General features: G+C 40.1%; 1 protein-coding gene across 8 annotated transcripts in view; it reads right to left on the reverse strand.

Annotated features, from left to right (window-relative positions):
- LOC136885513 (transcription factor E2F3) overlaps positions 1 to 13,676 on the reverse strand; it is a 199,552-nt gene that overhangs the window by 167,811 nt on the left and 18,065 nt on the right. For all 8 annotated transcript variants that reach the window (XM_067158111.2, XM_067158107.2, XM_067158113.2 and 5 more), the window contains exon 2: positions 6,901 to 7,166. In XM_067158111.2, coding sequence (XP_067014212.2) covers positions 6,901 to 7,110 — 210 coding nt within the window. In that variant the 5' untranslated portion in view covers positions 7,111 to 7,166. The remainder of the gene's footprint in view (positions 1 to 6,900; positions 7,167 to 13,676) is intronic.

Below are 13,676 nucleotides of genomic sequence, written 5' to 3' on the forward strand. Positions count from 1 at the left end.
TTTTGTCCAAATTCACATCAATGTTAGCTCCATGTACAATATATTCCAGGAAAGTATCACACTGGTAAAATGCAAATTCCTTTTCAACTTTGACATGTTCACTTTCTTTGCCCGAAGTTGGGAATCTGCAAATAAAGTATTCAAGAGATGAAAAGGAAACCTTAATTCTGAGAGAAGTCTACAACTTCGGCATGATGAACAAATTCATCAAGGGGAAATTTCCTGATATGGTAACTGCAAGTTGCCATATAGAACTCTCATACAGAATTATAAAACATCTCTTCATCACAGTATTACTTTTCAAATATGACCTAGCTTTTGTTCCAATTACTAAGTCCTCATTGGCTTTCTAGTATTTCCTCCTCTTGAATTCATCACTCAAAAGGGAGGCAGATTCTGACTGAATAGAACATTGCTGAACAAGTCTGACCAATAGGTCAGTTAAAAGACCAGCAAGTTTCCTCCTAAGAAGATGTATGGCTGGAGCATCTTGTTGGAGAAATACAGGGTTTCCATAAAAGAACTCTGGGGGCTTAAAAATTGATATCTTAATAGCTGTAGAAGATGGCAAAATGTAGTTAATTTACCTGAAACGCGTAGCTCATCAAGTTTTACTCATGCCAAAAGGGGAATGTTTTCATCAACAGTTGGCAGCGCTGCGGAACAATGACCTTGAAACAACATTGCGTCAGTCAGTGCTGTCTGGATTGTCGCACTATGGCGACGCCGCAAGAAAAGGCTCAATGTGTTATTTGGCTAATAGAAACTCATTCTGTTGTTACGGTACAAAAACTTTCGACGTGATTATGTTGTTGACCTGCCTACGGATAAAACCATTCGCCAATGGTTAAGTGCTTTCAAACAAACAGGAAGTGTTTTAAAACAAAAGTCGCTGGGTAGGCCGCGTGTGTCAGAAGAGAATGTGGACAGAATCTGAGCTTCATGCCTTCGAAGCCTTAAGAAATCTTTGACAAGACACAGTCTGGAGTTGGGCTAACCAAAATCAACAGTTCATAAGGTAGTTCATAATAGACTTCGTTTAACTGCTTACAAACTTCAACTGTTACTCCAGATTAAACCGATAGACAAGATTAATAGATTTTACTTTTTTGTTCCATGCTAAACGAAATCAATGAAAATAACCTTTTAAAATGCTATTTTTAGTGATGAAGCGACATTTCATGCGAACGGGTCTGTAAACAGACATAATTGCAGAATTTGGGGATCAGAGCCACCCCATGAGTTCGTAGAGTATGAACGTGACACGCCAAAAGTGAATGTTTGGTGTGGTCTTATGCATGATAGAGTAATAGTAATAAGTCCCTTCATTTTTGTTGAAAGAAATATCAATGGTGATGTCTATTGTGACGTTAGAGGAATATGTTTTTCCTCAGATGACATTGAGGTGGAGAAGGGTTTAGTCTACTTCCATCGAGATGGGGCACGCCACACTTCAGTTTGCGTGTGCGTGAGGCACTTGACGCTCGACTCTGCAACAGATGGACTGGAAGGGATGGACCTATTCCATGGCCACCAAAGAGCCCTGATATGACCCTGTTGGATCTTTTTTTCTGGGGGCATATCAAGAATCTTGTGTACGCAGAGAAAATTTGTGGTGTTGGCCATCTCAGGGAACGAATAATCAATTGTGTGGCAAACGTCCCCCCAGACACGCTGGCCAGGACATGGGAAGAGGTGGAATACCGTTACGATGTGTGCAGTGCCGTTAAAGGGGCTCATTTTGAACTTTATTAAATTGTTCTAAAAAAACTTAAAAATGCAACCTTTTCAACCATGTATTAAACATTAATATAAGTCTTTTACTCCATTACAATATTTTGCCTCAAAACCCCACAGTTCTTTTATGGAAACCCTGTATATTCACAGAGTTAAAAACGGGAAGGGTAATCTGAAGAAAGTAGAAAAACATTTTTGTGAGTGGATCTTGTATGAAAGATTTCACAGTTTCAAACTGCTTGGTGGTCTCATTTTTATGCTGGTTCTCACTACAAGACATGAGTGCCAAAGCTTCTCACTGCTCAAGAACTTTATCAATGTACTGAAGAAGTGAGAGCCAACGGGTACCAACATATTTCAAAATTTTGTGACCCTCTGCGCCACAAACAGCCTGATAAACTTTCAACGTGTTTTTCCTTTCGGAACTCTTCACAAGTGTATCGTGAGAGAGGGTAAGCAACTAATCCCTCTATGGTATCAGCTTCTCGGAAACGCTACCCCTTATACCAGCACCGGTCATCAGAGTATGCCTCCGACCAGGTTGGACGCGGCATACCGGCAGGCAAAACAATTGATTCCACGTAGGAAGCAATTGAACAAGTCCACTAACGTGACTCCAGTGACTCACCAGACACGTGCAACGACAGTATCGACGCCGTAACAGAAATCTTAAGTGCAGCAAGATCAAGACATGTCTCAGGAAAACATACAAGTCCTGACCACGGCCATCCAAGCAATGTCCGACAGATTTAAGGATCTTGAGGCCAGAATGGATTCCTTTTTAGATGAGGAGCAACCAACCCACGACGGTGGCAAAGACGACCAGGACCAACAGCCGCAGGAAGAAGTCATCCCCCTGGAGAAAACTAAAGCCGGCGACGTCTGGACTACGCGCAACGGAAGTATTTCTTCAACAGGGCCAACCTGTTATACCTAGCCCTAGCCCAGGGATGGGATGTGGCAGTTCAAGTAGACTGGGCAACAGGCGACCAGGTCGCCGTTTTCCCGGAAGGATTCACGTACACTCCAACTCTCTGCTAGCCCGTGGTGCCAGCTCAACCCGGCCAGGAAGAGGATGTGGATGCTGCGGGGAGCATAGCAACAGCAACCAAAACGTGAGGCTGCAACTCACCGCGGACAGCAGCGAACCTCTCCTCGCCGGCTCTCCTGGCCAGACAACTCTACCAGCACTGAGTAGGTAACTCACAGGACTACCTGATGACATGTACTTTGTAAATCTTTTGTATGTATCTTTGCTTGTACAGGATAGCTTCGCTATTCCTCTATGCAGTTTTTGTTTAAGGGTATCTTGTTTTCTTGTATTTGATACAGCAGGTTTACCCTGTCTCACAAACTGGATTGTATTTTATAATTTTATAAATAAAGCAGCACTGAGGGAGGGAACCCTTCAAGTCCTTCGCTGCCTCTCTCGCGGCTAACGCCCATACTGCCTCTTACACGCGATCTACCCCGAGCATATTCAAGCCGGGGTAGGAGGCAGCTCGGGGACAGTTGGTTGTGAGAGAGGGTTAGCAACTAAACCCAAAAAGTTCTCTACATTGAATGGTAATTGGGCTACTGCATTTTTCGAACAGATGTGTATGAGATGATATGAACAACCTGGGACACAAACTTGGCAACACCTATATTTGTCCCTATCATTGTGTGTGCATTGTCAGATGAAAAAGAAATGCCATTTTCCCATGGAATGGCTAAAGAAGGCAATTTACTATTAATAACAGAAAATTCCCTCGCCTGCATTGTCAGTACTCTTTAACAATGACCAAAGAAGAATTGGTATTTGGCCTCTCTGAGCATTAAAGAAAGAGATAAGTATAATAAAGTTTAACCACATTTGAATCCATACTATCAGCAGCCAAAGAAAAAGGCGTTATTTGCATAATGTTCTCCTTTTTTGCCTCAGATGCCGTGTATTGAACTGAAGCAGTTTTTGCCGAAACATACTTTTGAGATATTTTAAAGTCTGGGAACATTCATCTAAACAAATATCCAGCGTGATCTGAAACTGATAACAATATTATGCCCCAAAAGAAATGATGTGATGAGCAATTCAGCATTCGTCACCGTAGTTTCATTACCTTTTACGAAGAACAATGATACAGACTGATTTCTTAATTTTGATTCACTGTATGTGTGATGTTTCTTGGATTCTATGTGTCGTCTGCAATCATCACGTCCACCGTGAGCCAGAGAGAAATCACACGAACACACATTGCAGAACAAGTCGTTTTCACTAACATGAGAAGCAAGTATACATGGCCATTCCGGAGTGTAAATGTCTCGATATTACTGTAACACTGCTGTCTTCTTAGAAGAAGATGCAAGTTGACAATTGCTCTGCTTCATTTTACATTTTCGAATCAACGACTAGGATAATTAGAACTGACATGCGCTAAATATTCCACTCGTTCTACGCACACGACAGAGACCCGAATGCGTGCACTGGAGAACCAAAGAGAATTGCAGTAGAGCAAGGAGCAGCGAGTACCAAGGAGTAGAGCCTACCTCACGCCGACTTGACGTGTCATTCTATTTAAGAGAGCAGCATACATCTACGTAGCTGGCCATGAATTCACAACGCTAGCGGGAAACAAAAGGAAGTAACGACGAAGTAACTGCGAAATATGTTTAGATGCCAACTTACATTGAGGAGGGTTGACCAGTGATGGTCTAAGGGATTGAACATTTTTTTACTTCTTTCCTTTTTTTGTAGATATTAATTTTCGTGACAATGTTGCCTTTCCGTAATAATTTCCCCTTAGACCGTAATCACAAAGTGAAATCCATAATCATTAAGGACAATCCGTAATAGTTGGCACCACTGCCATATTATCAGTCTCATCTGCTTCTTCAGGTAAATTAATATCTTCCTCGAATCAGTCTTCACGAAAGAGTTGTCATCTAACCAAATCCTGCTCTATTTGCAGGCATTCATTCTCCTGTAGCCCTTTTTCAACACTGACCAACAATTTTCATATGCTATATACATCCATTTCTGTCAATAAAACCAGACACTTTGGAAGTCGCGCGCGGTGCAATTGACTGCACTAAAATACACGGGAACTTGCATGCGGTCGAAAGCACCGCACCGACGTAATAGTGGCTACTATAACTCGCTAGATGGCACTGTCACTTATTCACCTGTGTGAGAGCCCTGCCCACATCTCCACCACCGATATGATGGAGGGTGATCGTCATCTGCCACCTGTATTCCAAGTGATACCGACTTTACTACAACTGTGGTCTTTTCCTCGCCATACGACTTCTCCCGGGTTAAACATGTTGTGGAGACATGTAACCGCTAGCGTCTAGAACACCGAAGGTCACAAGAGCAATGCTCGTTCGATCCATAATATCAAGTATGAATATTTAGGTATTTCCTTCTAGATTATATATTTTGTCTTGTTTTATGCCGTGAGTATTATATTAGTGTATTATCATTTCATAAGGAGAACTTAGCCCGCTGGTTATATTTTGGAGTGTAATGTTTTGTGCTATGTTCACTGATATACGCGTTTGGTTCCCGTAGGCAGAATCGGTCATGTTTGCAGAAAACGTAGGGCCAGTACCAAAGGAGTGATTTGTAATGATGTTTGTGTCACGACTAGTAATTTCATGAGGGCATTGTGTGTGAATCTATTACTGTAATCTCATGGAAAAAAGACTATTCACAAAGAGGCCTTTAGGTCAAGAAGAGTTTAACTCATTTGAACTTCTGTCATAACACAGTAATTTCACCCGTATCGAACGTAATGAACTTTCTATTAACCCGGTTCATGACCAGTGCTACCATATTATTGTAGTATTTGTGTGATTTTCTTCATGGAGATTTTTTTTTTCATTCTGAAACTTACGTTTATTGGATCAGTAAACCCATTCTATCCCTCACTTGTCGACTTCTCATCCATGAAGATGTATTTTAGATTCTGTCCTAGTATATTTATGGTAAAGTTTATACAGATATATTTACAAAACCTTTTTTTCGGACGCACCACGTCCTTTACCAACGTAGCTAGGAGACATTTAGGATAAGTGATAAGGTACACTAATTTAGGAAGATTTGTCTCATTACAAGACATCTCCAGCAAAAAATATCTAAAACTGACAGAGATAAAGGCATTAAGAACACTTTTAAAGTCATTGTAAAACATTAGTCACTAGTATTTTGCTTATTCTTAATGTTTATTATTATTATTATTATTACGAATGGCTTCACGCCGCACCGACACATATAGGAGAGGAAAGGGCTAGGAGTGGGAAGGAACCGGCCGTGGCCTTAATTGAGGTACAGTCCCACCATTTGCCTGGTATGAAAAAGGGGGAAACCACAGGAAACCATCTTCAGGACTGCCAACAGTGGTGTTCGAACCTACTATCTCCCGAATGCTGGATACCGGCAGCACATAAGCGACTACAGCTATCAAGCTCGGTCTTAATGTTCATGGTATTTTCTTTTTCTAATTTGAAGTTATAAGTTCTTACGTCCTTGATGATGTGGTAAAATGAAATGTTTGTCCTACATTTGGTATTAAAAACCGAATGTATCAACTGGTGATGTTTATGTTGTTCTAAGAGAACTCTCCGTGATGGCAGGGGGAAACTCCTCTCTCCCATCTTTGAAGTATTTGGTGGTGTCTTATCTGTCAATAAGAAGTTATTTTGTAGACATGATATAGGCATTTGGGGGCATACTGTGTCAAGAAAATAAGGTGAAATTCTTTACGTTTTGCGGAGAACTGTGCTCTGCGTCACAAGAAAATCTTGACTGTCCATGAGAAACGTGTCTATAAGTACGGGCCGTGAAAGCATCAATGCAAAAAGAATTTTTTTGCTAAGGAATCTCCCCGTGGTCCCCGTTAGTTCTTGTGCGTGTACTGTTGTATTGGTGGCTTGACTGTAGGGCAAAATAAAAAGTATCGAAAGGTAGAAACTATGTCTCAAGTTGAGTGAAGGTCAATATGAATCTGAACCAATGGGGTACACAGAATTAATTTTCAACTGAATTTAAGTGCCACAGGAAATAACGTGATACACAACTGATCTGAAAGGTATGGATGCACAAAAATCCAACTAGGCAGCATACAATGACAAATACTGTCCAAAGAATATAGAACACTATACTTTCAATCATACAACACATACCTCCGTTCTAGTAGGCGGTACAGCAGGTCGTCTGATAATCTGATTTTGAGGAGTCTGGCCGTACTCGTGGTCCACCAAATGGAATGGTGCTGAGGGACTGAACACAGTCATCCCTTCAACAGCATATGGTTTGGTGGCAGCCATGTCGGGCGTGGTGGGCCCACGGACAGGCTCTGCCGCAAGCGTCACCGCACGCCGACCACGTGGCATGCTGCTGGTGGCAAACTACTGTTTACCACAGCTCTAGGAGAGATCCTCAAGCTTTCCTGCAAACACATAATGGAAGACGCATTCAAACAAAACTGAGGATTAATGACAGGTTATACCTAATTATGGTAATTTTCATTCAACTTCCTAGTTCAACAAGGAGATTTGTGTCATAACAATGAGCTGGATATGTTCACGCTAAATCAAATGATCTGACAAACTTCTGGCTACAGGTTTAGAACACATGGTATATATTGAAGAGATGTGAAGTACATAATGAGAGTCAATTAGACACGAACTGGATTCAAACCCACACCCTTCAGAATTCGTTACCCATAGGGCTCCTTTCCAGCAGAAGAAATATGACCTAGACCACCACAGTACAATGCATCAGAGAGGAAATTGTGAGGTTAATATGAATCCCACAGATGTACAGTTGGCTCTATTTCTTCTGTACGCAATACCTCTTTGGCGTGTTGTATGTTCTATAGGTACTCAAAATTGCTAATTAGCCAAATGTCTGTTCAATGAACAGTACGGACCTATGATTTTGAACTTATCGCATATTAAATTACAGAAAACATTGAAAAAATTGGCGCACTCAACAACACAAAGTACGAAAATGAAACTTGCCTTGTTTGAAAGTCAATGAAAGGCTCTTAAACCTCTGATGGTTTGACTCTCCGAATAATCCAACCGTGATGCAGATCCAGAAACTGTACGCAAATACATTGTAGGCATGTTGGCAAGTCAGCTGGTGATATTAGACTAATGCATTCTGACATTTTGCTTAGTGAGTGTTTATAGTTAAAGCAGTTTATCTTAAAGGGAATAGTTTTTTTGGCTTTCAGTTTACAAATATTTTGCATTATGGACACCAAATTGTGTTAACATGTTAACAGTGCACAAAATGTTGGACAATTTTTGTAGGACTCTCCTTTACATGTTGGACATGTAGAGTCCTACAAAAATTGCAATGCAGATTGTATGGGCATGTCTACAGTTAAAGCCTGAAGGAGAAATAGTAATTAACTAGAAAAGCATACAATGGGTTTTATTGAAGGAATTAAAATTGTAAAACATAATAAAGTCTAAATCTGAACTCTCAGATCACTCTTCTAGGCTGTGATTCTTGAAGGGGAGGAGAAAATGAACTCCCAACAAAGAAAAGGCACTTTGTATTCCTAACCAGTGGGTATACGTTACATTTCTGCAGTACGTTACTACGTCTGATATTCTCAGAATATGCATCAAAACGTTCATATTGATCGAACTTTTGATAAGGGGTTGGCATTTATCCACAATTCAACCATTCCTTAAACTCTGCTCCTTTCTATGCAGAGTATACTTTTTCCATCAAAATTAAATTTAATCCGTTTTTTGAAACGGAAACAATATCCTTATTTTAATTCCAAAAATTAAGCCTTTCATATGTGAATAACTATACAGTAAACAAGGAATGGATGTCACAAGAACATAATACGGTTCAAAGCTAGTACGAATTACTGCCTACATTTTTAAAATATATTAGTAACGAAACATTCCACACTCTGAGGTGAAAACACATTCGATGGTTAACGCCATATAAAAAGACAAATTACAACTACTTCTAACAGTATCTGACAGTAAATTAGACCTGGTGATATACCGACAGCAGCACACTAGTCGATCTACTGTCACCTACCAGTTCGAGAGTTTAGGAATATGTAACACATGATCAAGCGTATAACATTGATGAATCAAACTAAACTATAAAATGCTTCCATAAAACTCTTGCCGCATGAAACAAAACTGTAAAAGGGACAAAACTTGCTTGAAGCAATGATAACTGGAGTCATAAATTACCACCATACCCAACAAATGGGAAACAGCAGGGCATTCAATAATATTTTTGTCATCCCTGCCTATGTATTATTTCCAATTATCTCAATGGAGATATGCACAATCAAGTGTAGATATTTATCACATAAGTATAAACCGGTGGACGAGGACGCAACCACTATGTTAGGTACAAAGTACGTTTGTTATTAGTAGCAACATTGTATGTTGCTGGCTTTTACAGTACCTGTGACTAGTACCACTTTAGGAGCGACACCATAGTTCTGACTTGCCTATGATTAGTAACCACTATTTGAGGAACACCTGTGGTTAGTACACGTATGTGATGAACACCATAGGTTTGGGTTGGGTTGTGTGTTTGGTATTTTATTTCCCTCAAGTTTGCCAGCAAACCAGTTAGGATCCCCCATTAACCACCTGGAAGTAGCACCTTTACCCCTGCTACGCCAGCGAGGTAAGTTAGTGGAGTCTATAATTAAATACTCTTTTCTCATTCACTTCCATCTCCATCTCATGTCTATGTCACAGGATTAATTTTCATGTCCTACTACATCACTTGCACCCCAACAAAATGCGTAGCACCCGTCAATTGCTATACCCTCACGGTCATACAGCAATGAAACTGCTCTCTCTCTCTGTCAACTCGTACCATCAAAGAAAAAGGAACTGTCAGTCACTAGTTGTAGCTAGGATTGTGTATGAACTCAAGGAATAGACTATAGACAATAATATAGTTTAGACTAATTTAGTTTATTATTTTAGGTTAGTTTTTCTCGTATTTTCTACTCGTACATAATTTCACAAATACTCTTACATTAAAGAAATATACATTTTAATCACATCAGACTATTGTAAAAAACGCAACATATTTCTGGAATGATTTTAGACAAAAGCTGTGGCGACACTGCAGCACTAAATTGCAAATCATTGTAACTCGCTCCGGTAGCTAAAAATCTTATCCACGATTAATCGCTCTTGACCTCTCACACTTTCCCTCATTGCAGTGTCGTTTCATTATTAAACGCGCCACCAGGTAGACAGTTCATTGTAAGTGTCTATATCCATTCGTAGAAAGTTTCTAAAATTGAATGGTTCTACTTCTTTCATATTTGTACGACAATTTCTCTCTATAACCACTTTTCAGCCCAATATTCACTTCATATCGACTTCAATGACAACAAAGTCAATGCAATTCCTATTTTTTAAATGTAGAAAATGAAGGAGCCATGATGATGCGTTTTCAGGCCAGAACGAGCCAGCCTACTGCAGATCGGGCCCAGTAGATTGTGCCATGTGGTGAGCATTACCCAATTTTTACCACGCCAACTACCTGCAGATTGTGCCGAATGGAGAGCATCAACCGATTTACCGCACCAACTACCCTGCAGATTGGGCCAAGCAGATTAGGTCGTGTGTAGAGACCTTAAGCAAGCGCAATGGCATCCTTCACCTGACGGCATGTAAAGGCAAAGTTGGAAACATTAGCAACATCGCCATCTTGTAGTTTGTGTTTAAAAATATTCAAGATGAACTTCATTGTATATTTCAAACTCTCGTTTCCTCACCATTACATATGACACTGTGGTTACATCATACACATCCCACGCATGGCAATAAACAGCTGGTTCAAGTTTTCATACATCCAAAAAGTGAAATCTCGATTGCATCTGACAGTTGGCAGGTTTTAACCTCTCGCTAGCTCATAAGTTTGTAAAATAGTAAGATCAGCACCAGGTGAGCCAAACATTCCCCCGAGACACTCCCGTCAGTGAAGCCATACACCAAATAGGAACCATAGTAAAACAGCCATGATGGCCATGGAGGCTGACTCTTGGACCATTTCAGAAATTAAGATGGGTGACGTGGACTCTATGGAGTCCCAACTGTACAGAACACAGAGGTTTCACTTCAGGGCGTGTTTCCATGGCTGCATGCAGTTTCTGCCGCCACCCTCAGTAGTACCTTTGATGTATTAGTTATACCGAGCTAATGATTGGCTTTTTTTTAAATTAGTATAGCAGTATCTTCAATTCATCGATGTATCATCAAATTCTGGACGTCTGGTTGTGACTTGATTGATGTGCACGGTAAGTCCCTATTGACAAATCAAACAATTGTTGCAGAACACATCCTTGACCAATTCTTTTGCTCTCCCCCCTGTACGTTATTGTTCAAGCAGTTGACTTTCAAGGATACTCCCATGTTTAGGCGATAGGATTTACGCCAGGTAATTTAGACGCATTTTCCTTTCCTGTGAGCAAGGTATTCCACATCAAACAATCCACAGACAACTCTTCCCATAGATAATGGAAAGCAATGTTTTCTACAACCTGATCAAATCATTGTTAGCTGATCCAAGATCAATTTTGATTTGAGATCAGAAAATGATCCTTTCCAACGTGCTTGTTATGTTGTATAACGATCTCTGATCTCATGATCCAGATCAACTTTGATCCGTCATCATAGAATTTCAATTGGCAAAGTCGTAAACAGCGTGGGAAATTCGTACTTATGAGGAGTATGTTGATAGTAAAGTCATGTTATTTCATGCGTTTATTCTCTCCAATGCAGTGTCAATCTTGGTGTTAATCAGATCTCAAACACATTGACTGAAAAATGGGCATGAACTTTGAAAAGCATGACAAGGATGTCAACGAGCGAATAAATAGGGCGCCAAATTTTACAGCAAACGAAAAGGCCTTAATTGATTTAGCTGTAACGAAATATAAGAATAACATTCAAAATAAAAAGACCGATACTGTAAGTACGAAAGAGAAGGAAAACGCCTGTATAGCAGAAGCTTCAGTCTTCAATTCCCACACAATTTTTGCGTGAAGCAATTTGAAAACCTTGCAATTATGTTACAAGAATGTAAAACGAGGAATGAAGAACTCTGCTGCAGACGATAAAGTACAGAAATACGTATTTACGTATTAATCACTAGTTGAGACTTTGGAGTACCGTGCTTTACCAACTGTACTTTCTTACTGGGTCAACATTCATAAAACGGGCAGCGCAATCACAATTAGTTGCTTTCGAGGAGGAAATAGCTGTCAGTGAAGTTCCTTACAACACGGTAACGTATCAAATTACGTGAAATTAAATATACTTTACACACGCTTAACTATTACTTGTTACTATTCGACTAGCTTTTACAGAATAAACAAAGAACCACCTAATACCAATATAATAATATAATATAAATGGTCCGTTATGAATTTACTCATTCGGAACAAATATTTCAGATTCCCTATGGAAATCAACATCTATATCAAGAACCACCCAATCGATACTTTATTTTAGGCGTTGGGCAAAATTAAATAAACATTATCACTCACAGAACATATTTCGACCACCTAGTGGTCATCATCAGCCGTATAAGAAAACTTAGATGAAAAATATTGGACAATAAGCACAATTGTTAATCTTTAGGTTATGGAAAAAATATTTGCTGTGTTAATTGTTTGACTGGTAAAAGTTCTTTGGTATCTTCTTACTTAAAAATGGCGGTCACCTGGTTAGGGCAGCTTGCCTCATGTTATATATCATATCTTAGAAAGATGTTTAATCTGCGCTGCCTTGGGTATCTGTCTTTGTACACAACCTAGTGTAGTAGCGATGTGACACGGTTTGATTGTTCGTGCAATCCATAAAGGGAAGTGGAGTTGCGTCGTCATCTAGTACGTCAGATCCCCAAGGCAAGCCCCCCCCCCAAACTCTCAGGGAGAGAAAAAAATGTAATGTAGTCAGATGTTTTCCTTTCAAGAAAATGATAGTCTGTATTACGTAGAAGCGGTAGTACCACCCCCCACCAACCGTCAAGGGATACCGTGGGTGTTGATTATACCACCAAAAATTTAAAAAATACTACATAACCCCAGGTCCAGGCCCCCTGTTACAAACTGGCATATGGGCGCCCATGCTGGCAGGTAAGGTATTTAACAAATTTTCAATTCTTCAAGAAAAAGCAGCAATCAGAGAAACAAAATTCTAAAACTACTTATTCTTCCCAGAATGTATACAAATATATTCAGTAATATAACTTGTACATTTATTAACAAGAAAACTGAATTTTTTTTTTCTCAAGTTGCTTGTCACACGGACACAGACAGGTCTTATGGTGACGACGGGACATAAAAGTGCTAGGAGTCTAAAGGAAGAGGCCGTGACCTTTAAGTACAGCCCCAGCATTTCCTCGGTGTGAAAATGGGAATCCCTGGAAAATCATCTTCAGGGCTGCTGACAGGCAGGTTAGACGCCACTATCTCATGAAATCTGTGACTTAAGCAATTGCAGCTACCGAGCTCTGTGGAATATACTTCTAAAACACCTAGACTTAAAATCTGAATACAGCTACTATGCTGTATCAACCACCACCCACCTGTGCTTGGTGTATTTGGCAAACTTCCTGACAAAAACAGATTCGAGAGGTCAAATTTCAAAACCCTCCACTGACGAAGTATGAATGGGTATGAATTTAAAACAACCAGTGGAACCGACTCACAGTGCCTCGAATGCACAGAAGCTGGTGTAAAACAATAGTATTACTGACCAAGGGACTGCTTCTGTAGCACGATACAGAATCGATGATTGTAGTCGAAAGGGGTCCAAAATCCAAGTCATCGACCCGTCATAATAGAATTTATCGCTAGGAGGGTAGAACCATGGTATCTGTCATCAGCCCCTCACAACTGTATTCATTGCTGGGAAGGTAGAACCATGGTAATCAA

The sequence above is a fragment of the Anabrus simplex genome, chromosome 14, assembly GCF_040414725.1.
Source record: "Anabrus simplex isolate iqAnaSimp1 chromosome 14, ASM4041472v1, whole genome shotgun sequence".
In the NCBI taxonomy this organism is placed as follows: domain Eukaryota; kingdom Metazoa; phylum Arthropoda; class Insecta; order Orthoptera; family Tettigoniidae; genus Anabrus; species Anabrus simplex.